Here is a 24,017-nt window from a genome sequence, read left to right as displayed (position 1 = left end):
TGTGACTGGGGGGCAGGGAGGGGGGAAAGCCATTTCAGAGCTCAGCTCGATCAATCCCACTTCTGGTCAGGATGATTCTGAAAGCTAAAGTTGAACAACACAGGTAGCTAATCACTGTGCTTCAACAATGCCCAATAAACTGTGCTAAATAGAGTCGGTGCTAAATAAAGGTTTGCTGAATTTAAAAACTGCTACAACACAATCCCCAAAGGCTCAGAGTCCCCGAGAAGTTGGCTAATATTTACAAAGGCTCTTTTTACTGAGCCCAAATATGACTCCCATCTGTCATTCTTGGGCCTGTGACCTACATGGGGCTCCGCAAGTGAACACAAATGGCAGGGGGTTTCTAAACTGGGTCACAGGGATAAACATGGGAATCTGAAGAGCAACGCCACACAGCAAGCACATACCTAGCCTGAGCATTCACAGCCTCACAAATCTGGCAAAGGGCACACAAGTACACTCCCAGCTCCTACCACCTGAGCACACAGACCTTTGAGGCAGACAATAAGCAGATGGGCACTGGGGATCATTGGGAGTTTCATGTCACCGCACAGTTACGGGAAAGGAATGGGAAACATTCTGGATAAATGGGAAATGGGTCCAGAAAGAAACAAGGACAAAACAACTCCCGCACCCTGCAGTTTCTGTATGTGCCATTCATCTTCCTCTCCAGCCGAGAGCTCAGCATTTCACTGAGTTACTGTGAGGGTGGTTGGACTGTGGTAGAGACAGTTGAGGCGATTCATCTCCCTCTTCAAACCTCCAGAGGAAACAAAGGCCCAGCCCCCCCACTCCTTTCTCCACAAACCAAAATGACCCATTCCTCTCTCTCCTAGAGTACTTTGGCTCTCGCCAGCCTCTGCCTGGCTGCCACTCGGACTGGACTTGAAGTGCTGCCTCCAGCAAAAGGAAGTCAAGAACCAGCTGGAGAAGAATGCCTATGAGCTGGTGCAGGAGGGGGCCCAGAGGAGAGAAAGTAAGGGAGGAAAAACAGACAAAAATAATGGAAGGAAAAGGGAGAATAGAGAACACTTCTGGGCATAGCTTAATATATGTCTGGTACCTGAATAAGTAATTCCTAGAGACATTAGTGTATCTTTATTTTAATGCGCACTCTGTTTGGACACTAACCAAACACTGTACAAACAAAATTCTCTAAACCTGAAATCTGGTTCCAGTACTAGAGACAGAAAGGTGCAGGTGCCAAAATATTATAAAAGAGATAAAATAATTAAGGTTTTTTTTTTAAAAGGAAAGATTAGATACTCATGTGTCAATCAAGTGGCAGTATTTCACTTCAATTTTCATGCCTGGGCTACCAAGTCCTACTTTCTAAGGTAAACCTATTTTCTGCGGTACAGTGGCCTCAGGCTTATCACTCTAGAGGTGCAACTGGTAAATTGCTGGACAAATTAATATGCAAGAAAATCAGGCACCTTGAAAATTAGGCTCTGGGCTCCTTCTGCTTTTGTAAATCATATCACGTATAATGGAGGGCTGAATTTGAAAATCATTCCTGCACAAGCATTCAGTGCTTCATTTTCTCGATACAGGAATAATAAACTAAGACATGCATTCAAACACACTTGGGAATAAATACTAAATACAGGGAGGAACTGGCAAATCATTATGAATAATCCATGTGAGTAATTATTTAGACTAGTAAAGCTAACTGCTTTTAAAGACTTGAATACAAGTTTACTCATGACATAAATTTTAACAAAAATCTTGACTCCAATTTTTTTTTTAAAGAATGGTCAGATCTGGGGTGGTTATCTTTTGTCCCTCTTACTATTACAGTTTGGATGAATCCACTACAATTTTTAAAAGGCAACTTCCTAATGAACGTATTATTTTTCTGTCATTTTAATGTCTTCTCCCCTAAGCATCAGACAATTACTTCAAGGCTGGATACCAAAAAGAAATATATTATACCTACTATTTTTTTCCACGACAGGAATGGGCAGAGAGAGAGAGAAAATAATTAGGTACTGAATTTATCTGGTCTCCTGTTTATTCATCTAGAATGAACTAAAAATGGAATGGTCTTGATGAGCAGGCTCTGAGATTCAAAGACACAGGAGAGCTCTTTGGACTTCCGTGACAACAGGCAGTCCCTTCCCACTGGTTTAAAGTGTATTTTCTTGCCAGCTACATTGATCAATCACTGCTGGTACTGTGGGACAGTGAAGAAACAAAACAATCACTACACTATGTAGAAGAGCCAAAGGTGGTCTTAATATAGTATATGCAACTTTAGTTTAATCCTAAAATATTAAAGATGATCATTTATAAAATGCAAAAATAAAAACACATCTGGCCCAAGAGTGGCTTCGGTTTTTTAAAAATTAGATTTCTGCAGTTAATTTTCATTAGGTTGAAAAGCTCTAAAAGTATAAGAATACAGAAATCATAGTTTTTAATGAAAAATATGAAGATTAGGGCAGGGAATGGAGGCTTAAATGAACTGTGTATTCAAATTCAAACCAGTCTTGTTCCATTTACCTGGGCAAAATCCGCAGCAAGTCGCATTTTTCCACCTTCACCAAGTGGCCTCAGGAGACTGGCATTACGAACAAAAAGTTCAATTGCTCTCTGGGCAATGGCTTCTGTGTTGTCAAAGACAAACTCTGAACACTCAAAGTGTCTAAAGTAGTCATTCATCACTCTAGCAATAAAACCTTGTAGCTCCTTCATGTACAGAGAACAAGGGACATCTGGTTTTCCTGAGTTAGGTAATGATCTGCAAAAGAAAGAATAACTATTTCAAGTCCTGATGTTGATCAATCAGTAAGCATTTCTTAATGATTCTTAATGATCAAATATACGTGTTCAGAACTGTGGTAGGCACTGGGCGTACAACTACAAAGAAACAACGAAGGAAGGAATGAAAAAGCATTGATGAAGCACCTCCTATCTGCACCACAGTGTGCTAAGTGCTGGGGACCCAAACAGAAAAGAGTCGCTGCTCTCAAGGGGCTCACATTCTAACAAGTGAAGACAACAGATAGAGGAAGTTACAGCTGCAAAAGCAGATGGTAACATATCTGATTTAATGTCATTTCCATTCATAAAAACCACAGTGGTTTCTGATGTCAAAGTATCTGACAGTACCAAGGACCATGGTGGTGAGAATTCTCTCTCCTGGGTCTTTGGTAGCTGGGGCTAGCGGGGAAGCAGGGGCTGAAGCACTCATAGAGGAAATGCCCAGGTCGTGTCTCCGTGATGGTCGCTCCCTAGGACTAAGGTTTTAGGGGTGGGCTGAAAGCAGGACCAGTAGCCTGACATGGTTGCAGGGTTCCTTCCAGAACCCTCGGGCTTATCTGCCTCTTGGCAGCAACTGGCTTGTGGTTGGTGTAAGGAGGGAATGGTCCCCTTTTCCACAAGGACTGCTACTCCCAAGGAACTTACAATATATTGGAGGAGAAAACAGGTTTATATACGAGTGTGTGAAGGACAAATATATATGGAATTAATACAAGGTAATTTGAGAGAGAGGGCCCTGACAGTTGGGGGGGACCAGCAATGCTTAAGGTAGAAGGTAGTGTTTGAGTTGGTACATGAAGTACTGCATTCCAGGATGGAGCACAGCCAGTACAAAGGCACAGAAATGAGGAAAGGAGCAGTATCTGTGAGTAAAGGGAGCCTAGAAAGACAGGAGGGGACCAGGTTGTAAAGGGCTTCAAAGGACATTTGATACCTAAGGTAACAGGGAGCCTCTAGGGTTTACTGACTAAGGGAGTGACATGGTTAAATCTGCACTCAATGTCAGTTCCTTTGGCAGCTGTGCAGAGGATGGACTGAAATGGCGAGAATTGAGGTGGTAGGGAGAGCAACTAGGAGGCTTGAACTAAGGTGGTAGCTGTGTGAAGAGAGAACGGGTAGGATTTAAGGAGATGTGAAGTAGAAATGGGAGGTTTGGCAACAAACTGGATTTTGATGTCTGGGAAAATGAGGAGAAAAAGAGAGCAGTGACATTAAGCATCTGTGAGACAGGAAGAATGGTGGTACCTTCAACAGGAACAGGGAAGGTTAGACGGGGAGAGGGTTTGGGGCAGAAAGATAACATCCTGAACTGATATGCCCTCATTTTTTTCTTCTAATGTTCCTATCTAATATGATTATTTCTTTAACGGTATTAATGGTCCATTTTATTACTGCCCTGAGTTGAGGAAACATAAAAGACTGCCCTGGCCCTATTATTTAAAATCTTGCTTTTGACACTAAAAAGACTACCAAGGAAAGTTACAGGATGCATTTGCCTGAAGATTATTAAGATGAGAGAGACAATCATCTGTCTTCAATGATTCAAGTACAGTACTCACTAGGTGACCTCTCAAGGAAATTTCAGCCTTATAATTTTCAATCTCAACATTCTGCCTGATAAGAAAATGCATCAATAATGTATCTTGGAATAGCATTTTATACATTTTGCAAAGCAGACAATATTGCCTATCACAAATAAATTTTTGGCAAAGATAGCTCAGTTCTCCTACCCTCTAACCTCTTTTCTCTAGTAGAATTTTGACCATGGAATTTATTTAAATAACACACACATGGAATATACTTTTCCCCTCCAGACTCTGAGGGGTGTGGTAAAGTCTCCGATTTAGATCAACAGATAAAGTCATAACAATGAAGCCTGTTTCCCATCTCTTGGTATGGTGATGGACTAGAGGTATGCTGTGAGACAATTTCAGATATGGTCAATGTGTAGAGCTGTTTTGCTTGACAGTATTTATTATAAGGGAGGGCTTCTATTGGGTAGAAATTCTGAGAGACAATATGGTAGATGGTGATTGTGAGTGATGAAAAAAAAAGGAGAAAAGAAAGAAAAGTGTCAATGGAACATTAAAAATATATAGAAGAGTGCAGAAGCAAGTTTAGAAGGGCACAAGGCAAAGCAGTTTTGTTCCAATTGTGTTAAATTCTACATACATTTAAGAAATAAAAATTGTACCTAATAGTTCAAAGTTTCACATGTAATACTCTTTTTCTATTCTTCTTTATATATTGAAATGGAAGGAAACAAAAATTTATTAAGTGCTTACTATGTACCAAGAACTGTACTAAGCACTATGTAAATATTATCTCATGTTTGTTGAATTCATGATAGAAAATTTAAAGTAAAAAACAAATAAATCTGATGCCTCAGAATAAAATATACATTCACACATATATATGCAAATCTAGATCATCTATCTATCTTCATTCCATAAAGGATTTATTAAAGGAATACAACATATTTGTAAGAAATAAGTGTTAAAACAAAAATTAGAAAACAGCTGGTAAAAATTAGCTAATCACACATAAGCCTATCTATACAATGTTGATCTTAAAGTGTATATACATACATAGACAGGTACATATAAACATACATATGCATATATAAAGATGTGTGTTATCCATATTTGAGAGAAATTTAGTAGCTATTTTCAAGTGCAGCAAAAATTATTATAAAGAGGATGCTAACCAATTGTTCTTTATCTCTAAAGAAGAGAGAAACAGAAGTTATAACAAGAGGGATTTTGCCCTAACTGTAAAAAGTAGTGAAATAGCAAGACATAACACTTTTACTTTCACAGATAGCATGCTGCCTAGACAGCAAAACTCAGAAAGAGATATTGCCAATGTTGTCAACACAAATCTTTGGATGCAAGTAAGTCTTCTTTGGGGTGGACATCAGGATCTTGTTTTCTTTAGGCTTTTCATAGTGCTGAACTAACTGAAAAAGGATATATTATACATAATATCTTCCTAGATGTGTTTCAATAGTATAGCTGTCATCTTAAAACAACTTTTGAATGATTTTCCTAGAGGACCAGAAACATAACCTGGCACTAGCTACCACATCCAGAAGTTTGGTTGTATAATTAAATATAACGTGATGGAAAACCCTTGAATCAATCAATGAAGCACCTATTCAGGGCCACGTACTATAGGGATTATTCGGAGAATGCACCTCCAATTCCAGTGAGACGCTTGGAATATTGGTAAACTTTTGGAGACATCAGGACCTGCAAGGCATCTGCCACAGTTTAGGTTCTTGTGAAAATGTCAAAAGCTTTTTTTTTTTTTTTTTTAAAAACAAGGATGTTATAAGGTAAGGTGACAATTAATGAATCCTCTAGGAACAATGCTTCTTGCAACATTCCTATAAGTCTGGGACCAAATGTGCTGAATAAAGTCTTTCTGCACACAGCTTCTCTTGTCTCCCTATAGTGGAGGATCAGCAAGGTCAGCCAGTGCCAGGCAAATCTCTGAAGTCACTAACATTCACATCCTTGAAGTGAGCAAGCTTGCCATCCCTTGAGATAGGGACTGTGCCTGCTTTCAGGTACCTGACATCTTCTTAGTCTCTAACCCTCTCCCTACTATCAAAACAGAAAAGAACAAGAGAAGTCATTTTATGTTGGGCTGACAGAATAAATTTTAGTGTGAATGAGTTTTCTTCAATATATTACTTTAGTCAGGCATTTTCATTTTATTTCTAAGGGAGGAATAAAAGTTTTATCCCTTGATAAAATAATTTTAGCACTTATCAAGCAAATGCAGAAAAGCCTTTTCGGACACAGGAAGAAACAATACTTCAGCGTACTGGAAAACACCACAATCCGACTTTGCAGGCTAACCAAGATAGGAATGTCTGTCAATGAGATACTCAAAAGGGTCTATGTTGAGCTAAAGTAGGGCAACCATTAGTAGGCTAGACTGCAGTATTATTTCAAATGATATACTTTATCCATAGTTAATAAACGTTTAGCAGGGGCCTAAATGTGCCAGGCACCATTCAAAGTGCTGGGGACACAAAGAATGGTATAAGACACTCCCTGCCTTCAAGAAGCTCGCCATCAAAGAGGAGAGACAGCACATAAAAAGAAGCCGTGGGGGTGGGGAAGCTTATCAGGCTTGGGGAATGAAGTCTTACAGCAGGGGTGGGAAATGATCAGAGGAGGTATGGGTTTTAGGGTTGATTTCATCTTACAGAATGTTAAGTTTCTGGAGGGCATGAAGTGCTCAGATCAGCTGGATGGGAAATGATGAGGTAAAATCCCTAGTTGCCCTCTTTAAAGACAGGGTCCGGGAGGAGCTGCCAAATGTCTACCCCCCACCCCCTTTAAGCAGAGGAAAACAAGAGGCCCAGGGACAGGGGTGCTCAGGAGGGCTGAGTTTCAGAGGTGATTTCATTGTGCAGAAAGCGAGTTTCTGGAGATCCTGAAATCCAGGTCAGCCACACAGGAAATGATGGAAACAAAAAATGGCTTGAGGTACCAGCCCTGCATTCAGCACTCCGGCAAACTATGCTCTGTTTTATGCCCTGGGACAGGGATGTGACAAAGGCCACATTTCACAAATACAGGCTGCAGTCACAAAGAAAGAGGGTGTTTACATTTACATTACAAGGTCAGATCTTTTCCACAAGATAGTTTGCACAAGTTCTAATGATCCTAGGCTCCTAGATGGCCTTGGGGGCAGCATCTTTCATTCCAACAGAAAATCATGCAAAGAATCTCCATCACAGAAAATTTCTGGGAACATAATCAGCAGGCAGTCATCACTCTTAGGTCTCTTAGATACAGCCTAACTGGAGAAATGGAGCTGGTATTGGGGACCTTCATGAAATTATTCCAGCCTGAAGGTTCTATCATCCTTCACTGGCTGAGCATATGATTGTGTTCTGTTGTCCCTAAGAGCCTTATCCCCTGCATGGTAAACAGAGGTTTGATAACAAAGGTAGAATGCTTTCTGCTTGAATAGGATTTCTTCATGGCATACTGAAGCCACATTTAAAAATCATCCTACTAATAAGCTCATTTGGGAAATTGGTTCATGGCTGCTAACCTCTATATGTGCAGGATATATCTAAGTAATAATTGCTCACCTGAAAAATACCATCTTATCAACAAGTACATGAACAACCCATCCCCCTCAGAAGTAATCAGTTTTAAGCCTCATTCTTAGCAGACATTCCTGATTAGTTTGACTGAGAAACTTCAGGTGACCCAGCTTCTTACCAAGCTAGGGTGATAAAGATTCTAACTCTTTATCTAACACAAAAGTGTAAACTACATTTCTAAAAAAAAATCACTCAGCTTTTCTGTACCTCTGAATATTCTTTTTTTGTGGGGGTAAGGGTAGGCAATCAGAGTTAAGTGATTTGCCCAGAGTCACACAGCTAGTGTCTGAGGCTGGATTTGAACTCGGGTCCTCCTGATTCTATGGCCTATTCACTCGATCCACTGTGCCACCTAGCTTCCTCTCCTCTGAATATTCTTGAAAAGAAAAAGATACAACAGAAGTAGCTAGGTAGTGAATAGAGCCGCGGGCTTGGAGTGAGAAAGACCTGAGTTCAAATACTGCCTTGGACACTTCATAGTTGTGTGTCCCACAGCAAGTCATTTAACCTCTGTGAGCCTCAGTTTCCTCTTCTGTAAAATAGATATAGCAAAAGTACCTACACATCACAGGGTTGTTGTGAGGCCTAAATGAGATAAAATATAATTTTGGTTAATCTCTTTAATTTTAATGCCCTTATCTGGGATACTGTAGACAGTAACAGAGAGATCTGCATTTGTGCCTAAACCTTCATAAGTCTGAACGGTCTACAAGGTCAAGGACCTGGCCCCCATCTGAACTGTGCATTTTCCTCAGTACCCCTCATGGCATCCTTCACAAATCAGATGGTTAATAAACGTTCACAGAACCTCAGAGCTGGAAGGAACCTGAGCCCATCAGACCTAACCTTCTGACCAACCAATGCAGAAATCCTTTCTTACAATTAAAAGAGAAGCAGTGTGGTAGAGTTCATGAAATTCAATGAATTTATGGAATACTGCTCTAGAGCGGGTTAATGCAAGCTTCCAGAGGGTAAAACAAGCTTTTGAACAAACAAGAATGGGACTGAATTGAAAAATTGTCCTTTGCATTTGCTAAGAAAACTTTCAAACTGTCTGCTGATAGAGCCTTAAACAGCTTAAAATTTTAAACTATTTAATCTAGAAACACTCGGAAACTTTACAAAGTTCTGAAATGTGCTACATTCTGTGGTTCCTCTAGTAACTTAAAACCTGGATAAGACATATATATGTAAAATAAGGAACAGTATAAGACAGAACAAAACACAGGGTCACATTTTAAAGACAAAATTGCCAAAAGGATTCAGAGAAAGGAAAGCTCATTATGGACTGGCACTAGTCTAAGGAGGTACCATGGGAGATGTGAATCTCGGTCTACGTCATGAAGCAAATGCAGGATTTGTATTGACAAGGAAGAGGGAAGGTATTAGTTGAAATGACAGTAGTGTGTATATGGAATGAGACGGGGGAATTGGTGAGAAATATGATTACCCAGGTAAAATAGTCAGTTAATAGAAGACTTTGAATGCCAAGATGAAAATTCCAAGCTTAATCTGATGAAGATGGGGAGTCACTGTCAGTTCTTAATTAGAAGAGCAATATGACAAGCATTAAATGAGAAGAGTTAATTGAGCAGTAGTATGCCAGTTGGACTAGAGTAAGGAGGAGCGGACCAACTAAGACCAGTTGAAGAAACTGTTTTTAATAGTCTCGGCATGAAATGACGAGAACCAAGATAAGGTGTGTGGCAGAACACAATGCACAGTATAAGTATATTTCAATAACAAGTGATTACCCAGAAAAGTCTTCCTGATGCATGGTGATGATTATGGCCTCTATTGAATCTCCCACTGAAGTCAGCAAAGGCTGCACAGCATTTCCCATAAGAGCATGGACTGTCTTTAAAACAAAAACAGGAATAAAGCTGAGAAAAACCTACAAAGAAAACTCTGATATGTGAAAAGAGTTCTGGGTAAAAGGACTGCATTTTTTTTAGGACCTAATTAAGACTGTATCTATAAATTTCTAAATAGAAATTCCCTTTTCTTCTTTCCACAATTTCTCCCTTGGAAATTCCGTCTCCTCCTCATGGATTCCAATATACCCTCTATATAGATGACTTCAAATTTATATATCCAGCTTGAGTAAACAAGCTTCAGGAAATGAGTAAATACACCAGATGTGTTTCTAACTATGCTGTTGTTTCATTCTACCTGGATGTCTCATTAGCCCCTCAGATTGTTCAAAACTGAACTCACCAACTTGCCCCCCAAACCTGCTCAAAGAGGCAGCAGGTGACACAGTGGAAATAGAGTGCTGGACTTGGGATCAAGAAGGCCCAAGTGTGAATCCTACCTCAGATTCTTAGTAGCGTGTGACCCTCAGAAAGTCAACCCCTCTGTAAGCCTTACCTTCCTCATTTGTAAACTGGGGAAAATAATAGCTCCAAAAATCAATAACCTAGTATTTTTATAGAACTTTACAGTTTACAAAGAGCTTTACAAATAGTATCTCATTTTATCCTTTCAACAAACCGAGGAGGGAGGTGCTTTTACTATAAGGGGTATGTAGCTAATAAATTTCTGAGGCAGCATCTGTACTCAGGTCTTCTTGACTCCGAAGTCAACTTTGTGCCATCTAGCTACCTCTAGGTTTTGGGGGATCAAATGAGATAAGACAGTAAAGTGCATCACAAGCCCCAAAGCACAATACAAATGTCAGCTTTGTTATTTTTTTTTCTAGAGATGGTATCACCACTATCTTCCTAGTCACACATGCTTAAATTCCAGGGACATCTTCAACTATTTTCTTTTTCTCATCCTTCACTGCCAGTCACTTACCAAGTTCTGTCAATCCTGCCTTTCTCCCACCTGTTCCCTTTTCGATACCAGCATGACCAGCACTCTAGTCTAGACCCTCCTCACATCTTGCCTGGATTACTGTAATCATTTTTCAAGCTCTAGTCTCTCCTCAGCTACCAAAATAATTTTCCAGGGCAGCTAGGTGGCGCAGTGGATAGAGCACTGGCCCTGAAGTCAGGAGGACCTGAGTTCAAATCTGGCCTCAGACCAAACACTTGACACTTACTGGCTGTGTGACCCTGGGCAAGTCACTTAACCTCAATTGCCTAAAAAGAAAAACAAAAACAAAAACAAAAAAATAATTTTCCTAACTAACTAATCTGACCATGTTGCTTTGCTATTTGAAAATCTTTAGGAGTTCCCTGTTTCATTATAGGATAAAATATAATCAGATACGAGCCCTTGGACTATTCTCTTATGTAGAAACTCCTCTAAATTTGGAATCAGTCCAACTATTATCTAACTCAAGTTCAAAAACCATTTTAATTCTTAGGCCTCAAAGCTTCAGGGTTTGACTTCAATGGAAAAGGCCCTTTTCTGAGGAAATTTTTAAGCTTTTCACCCCAGCTTCCTCTTTCTTCATGCAAACAGCAACCTGACAGTATTGCTCACCTGTTAAGAGGGCCAAAAGACCCTGGAATTCTGTCCTATCCTCCCTAGTCATATCTCATAGTCTGGTCTCTCCCAGGTCTATTTATAATTATGGGAAGGTGTTTTAGGGCAGACTAATTAGCAAATTCATTACTGAAATTTGTTTCAATGGGTGAAAGTTGAAAAAAGCCAAATTTAGTCTTGATGTCAGAAAAATTTTTCTAACAACTACAGCTGGAATGGGCTGCTTTGGCAGATAATGGGTTCCACCTCATTGGAGGTTTTCAAGAAAAAGTTGGATGGGGGCAGCTAGGTGGTGCAATGGATACAGCACCAGCCCTGGAGTCAGGAGGACCTGAGTTCAAATCCAGGCTCAGACCCTTGACACTTACTAGCTGCGTGACCCTGGGCAAGTCACTTAACCCCATTGCCTAGCCAAAAAAAAAAAAAAGGAAAGGTTGGATGACAAGTGTCAGGTATAATTTTGGGGGTATTATTTTTTTTTCTAGTTTTGGGTTGCATTAGATGGCCACTTTGAGCTCCTTCTAACTCAGAAGTTCTGTGATTTTTGACTGATCTTCGTTTAGAGTTATGTGGTAAGACATGACCAATTTTTAGCGTAAGGCACTGTCATCACTAGAAGTATCAGTAGGCTTATCTTCTTCCCCTCTCATCCGATCCCCTACTGTCATCACTGAGGGACTCAATATGTATTTATTAAATGCTCGTTATGTATAGAGCACTGCGCTAGTCAACTCAACTAATAACTTCATTGTACAATTCTGTAACCTCTTTATCTACCCCATTTCTGCCACACCAATGTGGTCCCAACTTAGACTTTAACATTACTTAGAATTTCACCATTTTTTGCATTCCAACTCCAGAGAAAGAATCGACAGAATATGAATGCAAATCAAAGCATACTATTTTTCACTTTATTTTTTTCATGGCTTTTTTTGGGGGGGAGGGGCTGTGTTTTGTTTCACAACATGACTAATATGGAAATATGTTTTGCATGACTACACATTTATAACCTATATCAAATTGTTTACCCTCTCAGAGAGAGGAAAAAAGGAGAAAGGGAGAAAATTTGGAACTCAAAATTTTTAAAAAATGAATGTTAAAAATAATCATTACATATAATTGAGAAAAAATATTATTTAAAAAAGAATTTCACCATTTTTCAAGATTAAAACTTTTCACTCTAATTCCATTTTGTCCTATTAAGACTTCTATTCCCTTGAGCCACTCATATCTCACTAGTTTATCTCTCTTACTCAGGTTTTGCTGGCTTCCATATCCAGCCTTAGTGCCTAAAATCAGCCACTTTAATATTTCATCAGCTACCCTACAGTCTCTTGCCTCCAACCTTCCGTGGATCCTCAGCTATGAATTCTCATTCCAGGGAACTTCCACCAGCCAATTTCTCTACTCTACTCAATGACAGCTGAGCAAAACTGGAAAAAAGAAAACAAAATGGAGGTGATATTATCTACTACAAATTTAGGTTATGTAACCTCTGGCAGAATGTCTATCACTATTGCTAGACAGTTTTTCTATTTTACTCATATTGAATTTCTTACTGATTCACCATAACAAGTATCCCAAACCTTTTCCTCTCTCCCTAAGCCCCCAGATACTTCCCATATAATATCTGCCATATTTAAAGCAGATGGCCTAGCCTTCTACTTCATTGAGAAAATTTAGACCACCATCACTACCTCATCTGTTTCTCAAAAGTGGTTAGAATCAATCATTTTTCTTTGTTTTCAATGGTCATAGAAGAAGAAGTATTCCTACTCCCTCAGGAAGGCTAATCCTTCTACCTGTATCTGTCATCCTTTTCTTTCCTACATCCTCTAGGATTCTACTGAAGTAGTTATTCTCCTCCTTCATGCATCCTAAATCTCTCCCTCTCCACTGTCTCCTTCATTTCTGTCTACAAATATGTTCAGGACTCTCTAATCTGAATAAACCTTTTCATTCTTTCCTTTTAGCCCATGCAGCTACCATCCTGTTTCTCTTCTTCCCATGACTATTAAACATCTTTACCAAGCTCTCAGTAGCCAATGCCACCCTTTCCTCACTGTCTGTACCCCATATAAAATCAGGTTTCTAACTCCTGTCATCATACTGAAACTACTATGGAAACTAATGTCCTCTGAACAGTCATGTACAATTGGCTTTTTTTCAGTCTACAGCTGCCTAGATTTCTCCATAGCTTCTGGCTTCTTGATTATTGCTAGTACTAGATACTCTTCTCCATTGACTCAGATATATATTTTTTTCCTGTTGTCTCTCATGCCTCCTTCCTAACAACTCCTTCTCTATCTCACTTCCTCATTCTCTTTTCAATCCTTGAATGCAAGTATTTCCCAAAGTTTTGACCGTGGTGCTTTCCTCCTCCCCTTGCTCTTCTTTGGCAGTCTTCTAAGACCTAGTACAGTGCACTTTGTACATACGTCTTCCTTTACCAAGTTGTCTAGGAGATGGTGCTTTAGAGAATATCATACTTAACATGTATTCTTTTTACCTACGGATCAGACTACTTCGAAGTTTGTTCCCCAAGGACTCTTTTCCTGGAAGTCCCCTAAGAAAGTCATGGTAGGAGGAACAAAAGCGGGGGGAGGGGTTTCCTGCATTGGTAAGCATTCTAGTTTGCTAAAAAATTTGGCCTTGTGGGGCAGCTAGGTGGTGCAGCAGATAAAGCACTGGCCCTGGAGTCAGGAGGACCTGAGTTCAAATCTGGCCTCAGACACATAACACTCACTAGCTGTGTGACTCTGGGTAAGTCACTTAATCCCAATTGCCTCGCCAAGAAAAAAAAAAGTTGGCTTTGTGGTCCTGACTTTAAGAATAAAGTGGGAAAAGAGCACTAGCAAGGAGAGTTCTGGACCAATCAAGTTTGGTTACAGCATTGGACAATTTTAAACGCAACTACATATGCTACGGGAACACTGACAGTGGATAAACATCTTGAGAACAATTAGGAATATTTAAGTAAAAATAACTAAATTACTTGAAGATAAAAAAGGAAAACTCATTCACTTCTGTAAAGCTATGAGCATCTTATTAAATCCCTTAGACCTTACGGATATAATTTATAATGTGGAGTAACTGGCTGAAACCCAAGAACCAAAAATATGTATCTTTTCATTGTGTGACACAAGAGGTATTAAAACATACTTCTTCTAAAATAAAAAAAAGACATAATAACCTTTTTTTCCTTTTCTACCTTGTTAATGTTTGAACTAAAAATTCTATGTTATTTTGGGCTTTGGTTTCTTTTCCTCTCATATAAGAAGCACTATCTAACATGTCACCAAATGGCATTGTTAACATTAATGAACACATTAGTAATGAAGTTGTTTAATTATAATAGCTTTGGGAGTACCTTATTTTAAGTGTTATGCCTAAGTTATTTAAAACCACTTTTTGTTCTAAATTGCCATGTGTAGATATTGATTGCTTTGCTATATACATATAAAGAGTAATATATAATTTAGCTGGCATTATTAGGGAGTAACATTCTATATAAATGAATTTTCCAGAAAATTAAGTCCATCCCTTTGTCAACAGCTTTTAAAAAAATTAACCATTTTATGTGAATTTTTCAAAAATGTATTACATACTTCCCTGCCTTTACAAGTAGAATAGACTGAATATAATCTAAATTTTTCTTGATAAATTCCAATCATTATAATGAATATTAATTATGCCTTGCTATTATAGTAATTACTGTTGGGCCCACTGATATGAGCAAGGTACTATGTAAGATGCTAGGGATACAAACATAAAATAAAACATAGTATTCAACCTCAAGAAGCTTACAGTCTAATGGGGTTAACGAAAAATATACAAGTGGCAGTGAGGCTTAGTGGATAAAGAATAGGCCATACAGTTAAGAAGATCTGGGTCTGATGTACACTCTTTGCATGACTCCAGGTAAGCCACTTAATCTCTGAGACTAAATTACAGAATAGTTGTTCCTCATTGGTGAAGTTTTCTTTGCTGGGAGATCCTTATACCAATGACATCATAGGTCTAGATAAAAAAAAGCATACTAGTACTAATACTAATAATAATAATAATAATGAGAAAAGGAAGAATATGAGGAACCTAAAAAAGAGGTCCAAGAAGAGATACCTTTTAGTTAGAGAAAATCAGGAAAAGACTTTATGGAAAAGACAGTACCCAAGTTGGCCCTTGAAAAAAAGGAAGTAGTTTGTATCTTCTTAAAGATCTAGCTAGGCTTTTGGTCTATATATTACCATTATCTACAGGAATTCTCCTAATTGTTAATGATGGAATACAATGTATTAAAGAACTTGGAACTATGATCTGCCTCACAGTTTCCAAATTCAATACAGAAATAATAAGGAGCCTAGAGATCATCTAGTCTCAGTCCCCCTCATCTTACAGATAAGTAAACTGAGGGATGGAAAGGATAAATGACTTGTCCAAAGCAGCAGAGGTAGGACTGAACTTAGGTCTTCCAATTCAGGACTCCTTCTACTATAGAAGGAAGGAGACTCTGCCCTTCTGAACAAGACCAGGGGTGTCAAATATACAGCCCAGTGGTCCCATGCAAGCCACAACAGCAGAGTGAAGCCCAAACCAGATTAAAACGTAACTTGGAAATATTTAACAAACTAAATAAAAATAAGATATAACTAATGTTAATCTATGGTTTTCTAAGTCAATATGTGACCAATGGGGAACCATTGCTATTTGAGTTTGAAACCACTGGACTAGACCTATTACTCTATTACTATAGGGAACTCTTGGGAGGGGGAGTCCCTCTACCATTGCAGATAGACATGTTCTCTGCAACTTATAGTCACGGTGAGTTTCATAGAACACTGAGAGGTTAAGTGATTTGCCTAGTGTCACAAAGACAGTATGTATGCCATGTGGAACTCGAACTCAGATCTTCCGGGCTTTAAAGAAAGCCCTTTATCTAATGCTGACTTTGTGTATGAAACTTTAATGAATAAAACAAAATGTTTAGAAAACAGTGGTTCAGAGTTTGATAATCAAAATGGCCTAGACTAATTCTACCTGAATCTAGGTCTTAAGGTGCTGGGCTGGAGGTGGACTTTTCAAGAAGTCCTGGGCTAATCTGGTGGCAGTAGAAAAACAGGCATTTGAATGGAAATATGTTAGCTCTGGGAATTCAGCACTACAAACACTAGATTGGGTGGATGTTTCAGAAGAGAATGGTGGATGTGTGGAGTGAACAAATGATTAAAAAGACCATGCTGCAGAATGGGATTTGGGCTCCTGGGCCACAGCTTCAACTTCAGGAAGGACAGGCTCTTATTCAGAGATGCAGTAACCCTTCATAAGAATCATTACAAGTGTATGTGGTGGAAAGAACATTGGACTGATAGAAGCCCTGGGTTTAAATCAAGGCTCTGTCCCTAACTATCAGTATTAGATTTGGAACAAATCACTCCATGGCTCTGGACTTCAAATTCATCCTTGATAAGATTAGGGGGTTGTACCAGATGATTTCTAAGGCCTCATCCCCATTGAAAACTCTATGATTGAGGTGTTCAGGTCCATGCCATCCACCCTGCAGAGCAGTATGTGAACACTCCCTCGGGTACCTCTCACTCTACAGACACTGGCTCTACAAATTTTCATTGTAATGGACAATAATTATCTATACTTATTGTTCACTAAATGAATCACTTTTACCTATTATGGTTAACTTCCTCCAAATAGCAGCCATGAAACTAAATGCATATGCTCTAAACCAATAAGGATCAACCATAACCACCACAAGAACAGCAGTCATCTCACACACACACACACACACACACACACACACACACACACTGACAATGGAAAGGAATCAGTAATCAAATGAAATCATGGTTTGGTGTCCCTCCCCATTGGTGTGGCTTCAGCAGCCATGAAGCCCACAGCCTGCAGTTCAAAGAATTAAGCCCTTCAAATCTGTACAGACAGCTCCAGAATTGGATGAGAAATGGAGATCCTATGGAATTTCCTGAGTTGAGTACTCTTACCTTTTTGGTTTTTCGCACTTCAGCCAGAAGAGGGAAGGGAATAAGCATTTATATAGCATCTACTATGTGCCAGGTGCTGTGTTAGAACTTTTTCCAATATTTGAGCCTCATTTGATCCTCACAACAACCCTGTGAGGTAAGTGCTATTATTATTCCAATTTTACAGTTGAGGAAACTAAGGCAAACAGAAGTCAAATGACTTGCCCAGGGTCACACAGCTAATAATAAAGTACCTGAGGCCAGGTTTGAACACCAGTCTTCCTGACTTCAGGCCCACTGCTCTCTTCACTGTGCCACCAGCTGCCTCCAGCGGCAGACCAACTCACTCCAACTTCATCTTCTTTCTACCTCAATACTCACACACCAGCCTTTCCCTTTTGGTAAATGCCATTAACATTATTTAAGTGTGTTTCTATTAAGGCATATTTTGATGAAAAGGAGTGACCTTGGGGGTTGAGGCCGAGAATGCTACATATTTTTTCTCATCAAAACGAAGAAAAATAGGATTTTTACTATGTGAATTTTCACCTTGTAGAAGGTTCTCCCAGAAGGAATTTTGTTCATAAGTCAAGGGATGGGTGTATTCTAACTTTTAAACTTTTTAAATGTGAGTTTTTAACCTCAAATAATACAAAATAGTATTCTTAAATCACTTCTAATTTATCAGGTAAGTAAATATTAAAGAATAAATTGAATTATTTTACCTTTAGGGCTACAGCAATTGTTTCCTCTGCTGCTGCTGGGAATGAACTTTGGTTGGAAATTACCTAAAAAAGAGTTTTAATTGAAGCAAAACTTTGTTGAAGTCATTTATGCCTGCCATTATTGGATGTGACCAGAAACTAACAACACAGGTTCTCAAGACCATATATTTAAATTATGCTCATAATGTTAGAGACATTTCTCATAATATTTCAAAAATTCATTTGTACTTTTTGATATATGCGGGCTATTTTAAAAAACAGCATACGGCACATTAAAGAATGAGAAATATCAAAAATATTAAAGTTTTTTTCTTAAATTCATTACCAGTACAGAAGCATAGCTGATAAAACTCAGTGACAAAGTAGTACATTTATGTCACATACCAAAAAAGAAGAGAAAGAAGGGGGAAAGACATATAAAATGAAAAGAAAGGAAGAGAAGAGAAAAGAGGGAGAGGAAAGACAGAGAGGAAGGGAGAGAGAAGGGAAAGAAGAAAATCAATGCCTCAGTTCCCCAAGGGGAATTTGGAACAGAATCTAATTTTCAAGATGTCCTTAAAACACAAATGCCCGACATTTCACTTTTTACAAATCAATACAGAACATTATTAAAAAAAAATCTTGAGAGTATCAATAGAGACATTTAAATTCTGCTTCAACAGAATCTTCCATTACTTCTGGTTCTCTAGAATAATAATGAGATGGCATGAAAAAATACAACCTTAGGATTGCTGTTTTTTTTTGGTAGCGGTAATTTGTTAAGGAAATGATCATTTTATATGTTTCGCTTAGTACGCAAAATATACCTTTTGTAATATGACTAACTCACAAAGGAATTGTCCAAATACTTAAATTAACAAAATAATAAAGACTCTCTTAAATAATCTGAAATACCTACCATACTCTATGCCAAAAACATGAGAATATCATTTAACTTCTCATTTTTTCAAGCTTCCCAAATATTACATTTTTTCCCTAAAGAACATGATCCACAAGGTTTGGTTAAATAAAGCATGTTCAAATTGTTACCATCAATAGTATCATAAGGACCTCATATTTTTACTTTCAAACAGAATATGCATCTTTCCTAGGAGTCAGTAATTCAAAACATCTTGGATAATATGTATGAAGGTTAAAGATCAATCAACAATTTATTCTGTGAGAAGTACTATTAATAGAAAAAATTCGATCATGTCACCCAAGGAAAGTGAAAAGAACATACTACATATTTTTAAACTTGAAATGAATCTACTTAGAGCTAATCACTGGAAAGAAGAGTGAGAAATTTCAGTGACTTATATGCCATTTTTGACAATGAGGAATTGCTTTATTCAGTGAAGGGTTCAAGTATATACTCATTTCAACATAGATTGATGTCAAATTTGTCTTTCCTAGACCAAAGGCAAATTATATTCTTCACAGGATCACAGATTTATGATCTATTGAAGGGATTGGACCTACAAGGTCTTACAGGTCAATTCTCTCATTTTATAATTGAAGAAGCCGAGGTTCAGAGATTAAATGACTTTCCCAAGATCACAGAAGTGGTAAACAGCAGAGACAGAAATTGAACGCAGTCCTTTGTTTATATAGCCAACACTCATCCCATTTTATCATAATACGAAGCACGTTTGATTCATTGTTAATCACTTAGATGATAAAAACAACTAAATCAACACCAATGCATGAGGATCTAACATCGTTTTTGTTGTTGTTGTTAAAATGAAAAAAAAAAATACTAAGCAAACTGTGTAGCTCAGAGGCTATGCCTATAATGAAAGGCCAATCTATCAAAGATTATTTTTCCTCATATAAATTTTCTGCTTATTTACAATTATTGTACTTTCTATCATATCAGTATAAAAAGCCCTAAGAATTCATATATTCTCTTAATCTGGGGGAAGGGAAAGCCTGGGGCAAAATCAAAAGAGTTTAATAAAAATGAAAGAATAAAGAAAGCTTACCTTCATAACTGACTGGTGTAACTTGTACAATGAATTAACTACTGCTACATTCCTTCTCTGTCCTTCTGTAAGAGGACCAATCACCTGACTTGCTTCTCCTTGTGTAGAGAGCTGTAATAAATAAACACATATAAAAATGGTTAAAACAAGTTGATAAACCGTTAACCTTAGAACACATCGGTACCATGAATCAGTGAGCCTTTTAATTATGCAAGAATCTAAAAGTTACACCTTTGAACTGGGAGAAGACCTAGGTACACATTAATAGAGATGGGTCTGGAAATGTAGAAACAGAACTAGATATGGTACACATGAAGAAATACCTCGTGAGTTCTCCACTAGATGGTGTGACACCCCTCTGATATTCCCCTAATAGGAGCTACAGCAGCGACCAACATGTCTCGTATGTGTTGGCTATTATTCCTAAGAAAGTGCATGTCACTAGGCCAACTATACACTTAAGTCTCTAATATCTGTCTAATGTTTGTTCCATGAACTATAAACTCAGAAATAAATTTTTAAAAAAATTTAAATGCTAAGTTTTAGTGAACTACAAACTAAATATTATAGTGTTGTGTTCAGCTCTGGGCATCAGATTTTTTAAACTCATTTTTCCCCCCATCAACAAGCATAGCATTTTTTTCCCTTCCTCCCCCCTAACCTATTCTACCAGGGAAAGAGGAAACCAAAACCCTTGTAACAAATATACATCAGATTCTAAAGACATAGATGGATTAGAGCAGTTTTGTCTAACTCAAACAGAAGTGGAATGCATATTGACTTAGAAAACCACAAATTAACATTGTCTATGATATACTGTGAGGGGTAGGCAGGTGGTGCAGTGCACAGAGTACCAGGCCTGGAGTCAGGAAGACCTGAGTTCAAATCTGGCCTCAGAAACTTACTAGCTGTGTGACCCTGGCAGGGTTAAGCAACCCTGTTTGACTCAGTTTCCTCATCTGTAAAATGAGCTGGAGAAGGAAAACGGCAAACCATTCCTCTATCTTTGCCAAGAAAACCCCAAATGGGGTCATGAAGAGTTGACTGAACAATAAGAACATTATGATGTATTTTATTTTTATTTATTTAGTTAAACATTTCTCACTGACATTTTAATATGGGCTAAATGTTATTGGTGGACAAGAGTTTGACACTTTTGGGCTACAGAAAGTTCAGAGGAAGGCAAACACGATGGTAAAGGGCCTCAAATCCATTGAAGAAACTGGGGATGTTTAGCCTAGAGAAGAGAACACCGGAGGTAGGCAAGGAGGGAATCACTAGCATTTCAGTATAAAAGGGATTAGACTAGTCCTTGGCTCTTGTCTTATGGCCACTTGTACCTCACCAAACCCCAACCCTGGATTACTCTCACAAGTCACCTTCTCTCCTATACATACACATGCTGCTGAAGAGAGCTGGAAGAAGTCACAAAATTAGGCTGATTTTACCCACTACAAATTTATGGTATCTGATCTCAACTAGACCCTCCTGGTTGCAAACCAATCCTTTTAATTCTCCTTAACTGCCACTTTATCCTCTTCACCACATCCAAACCATTTCTATCTTCAAACTCCTTCAGCCTCTCCTATCCTCTTAGCAGAGGACTTCACCTCCTACTTGACTGAGAAAACTGAGGCCATTCATGAGGAGCTCTCCGTTCTGCCCGTCTCCCAACCTCTTTACAACGTCTTCCACTATTACTTCCTTTCCTCCTGTCTTTGATGGAAAGAGGTTGTGAGAAGGGGAGAAGAGGCAGCTCAGCTCCTTTACATGTACACTTGACCCCAACCCACCTGTCTTCTCTAGCAAACTGATCCCACTGCTCTCCCCCCCCCATCTTCAATATTTACACATAGTAAGTCCTTCATAAAGACTTCATTCATTTATTCATTCATATCTCCCAATCTACTGGTTTCTTCCCTGCTGGGTACAAACACTCTAAAGCCTGCCAACATCCTTACTAGACTCTAACATTTCCTCAAGCTATTATCCAACACCTCATCTATATTCCTCAACCAAACTATTTGAAAAAGTGGTCTATACTCATTGTCTCTACTTCTCCTCTCACTCAGTTCCCAACTCTTGACAACATGGCTTTCTACCTAATCACTCAACTGAAATTACTCTTTCCAAAGTTACTAATGATCTCTTAAATGACAAATCTCATGCCCTTTTCTCAGTCCTAATCCCTACTGACCTCTCTGTAAGCATCTAACACTGTTGACCAATCTTTCCTCCAAGATAACTTCTCATTCCTGGGTTTTCACAACACTGCTTTCTCCCAGTCCTCTTTCTATTCGTCCGATTGCTCCTTTTCATTATCTTTTGCTAAATCGATCAACAAGCATTTATTAAATTGTTACTATGTGACAGGCACTGTGCTAACCGTTGGGTCATCATTCGCATCGTGTCTTGGGCCCTTTTTTTCCTTCTCTCTCTACATCTCTCATTTGCTGACCTCAATAGCTCCCATGGCTTTAAGTACCATCTTAATGCGAATGACTCTTGGCTCTCTGTAGCCAGTCCTAGTGTATCTCCCAACCCTAGGCTACATCACTGTCTACTGGCTATGTCCCGTAGGGATCTCAAACTCGACATGCCTAAAACAGAACTCATTGTTTATTCCCTCAAAGCCTCTTTCAAACACCTCTATTACTATTAAGGCCACCACCATCTTTCTCCATCATCCCAGTTCAAATGTCTCATTATGTATTCCTCATTCTGTCTCACTCCCATATTTAATCACTTAGTTGTTTCTATTTCTTTGATATTTCTTATACCTGTCCCTGTCTCTCTACACAGTAACCTCCCCCCATCCTAGTTCAGATCCTTTCTAGATCATATCAATAGTCTGCTAATTGGTCTCTGCCTCAAATTTCTCCCCATTCCAAACTATCTTTTCTCATCCCCCACTAAGTAAATTTTAGTGGTCCAGAGGGACTCTGATGCACATGGAAGAGGGTAATGAGTAATAAGACTGGAAAGACAGGTTAGGGCCAGATTTTGAAGGGCTGTAAAACTGAACAAAGGAGATTTATTTGATCACAGTGTTAACAGTGACACAATGGAGCTTACTTATACTGGCTGTGCCCAGGGCCTGGAATGCAATCCCTCCTCACCTTTACCTTTTAGAATCCTGGTCTTCCTTCAAAACATAGCTCAGGCACCATGCTATGGGTGAGGCCTTTCCTGGTCTCCCTAGTTTCTGGGTCCCTTCCTCACTACTAATGTTACCTTGTATCTGCTTTTAATATGTCTATATCTAAATCCTGATTCTGCCCTTATAATGCCTTGAGGGTAAGGACTATTTCATTTTGATTTGGTAACCCTAGTGTTTGCGGGGGTGGGGGTAGGGTGGGAGGGTGGTATATGTGACTAGCTTATAGTAGGTACTGAATAAGTACATTTTGATCAATTGTTCGGTTTGGCTTTAGAAGGTAGAACTTGAAGCAAAGAATATAATTTTTTGTAGAGAGGCAAATTTAGGCTTAATGTCAGAAAACTGCTTAACAATTAGGGGTATCAAAAAGTAGAATGGGAGTCCTTCAAAGCCAGTGGGTTCCCCTTTACTAGAGCTCTTTGATCAGAGTTGGCTGACTGCTTGGGTATGTTTTTAGTGAGCATTTTTTTTTCAGATATGAACTGGACTAGATGGTCAGTGAGGTTCCCTTCGACTGCAAAATTCTGTGATTGTGTGAAATTTATTTATTAGCCCTCATTTATACCCCTAAAAGGCAGACTTATATTTCTCAAATGAAAACTCCGAGAAGGTTAGCTGCTTGTCCAAGGTCATGCCATGTATGGGTGAGCAGGTGTGTAGGCATTAAAAACTTATAACTTCTGACCCCTAGCCCACTTCTAAATGCATGAGTTTTAGGGAAGAAGATTAAACACTTGCCTGAGTTAAATCTAAAACTGATAGACAGACCAAGAGCAAAACAAAAAAACTAACACTAAAGCCCTGAAAACATTTAAAAATTGATCATATTTTGATTTAACATTT

General features: G+C 38.7%; 1 protein-coding gene across 1 annotated transcript in view; it reads right to left on the bottom strand.

Annotated features, from left to right (window-relative positions):
• COG5 (component of oligomeric golgi complex 5) overlaps window positions 1-24,017 on the bottom strand; it is a 361,274-nt gene that overhangs the window by 19,251 nt on the left and 318,006 nt on the right. The window contains exons 15-18 of the mRNA XM_027838594.1: window positions 20,015-20,125; window positions 18,051-18,113; window positions 9,655-9,758; window positions 2,509-2,746 (exon numbers count right to left, since the gene is read on the bottom strand). Of these exons, the coding sequence (XP_027694395.1) occupies window positions 2,509-2,746; window positions 9,655-9,758; window positions 18,051-18,113; window positions 20,015-20,125 (516 nt within the window). The remainder of the gene's footprint in view (window positions 1-2,508; window positions 2,747-9,654; window positions 9,759-18,050; window positions 18,114-20,014; window positions 20,126-24,017) is intronic.

This window comes from Vombatus ursinus, unplaced genomic scaffold (genome assembly GCF_900497805.2).
Source record: "Vombatus ursinus unplaced genomic scaffold, bare-nosed wombat genome assembly UNPS02014830.1, whole genome shotgun sequence".
Classification (NCBI taxonomy): Eukaryota; Metazoa; Chordata; class Mammalia; order Diprotodontia; family Vombatidae; genus Vombatus; species Vombatus ursinus.
The sequence above is the reverse complement of the archived record's forward strand: the minus strand, read 5'-3'. Positions and strand labels throughout refer to the sequence as shown.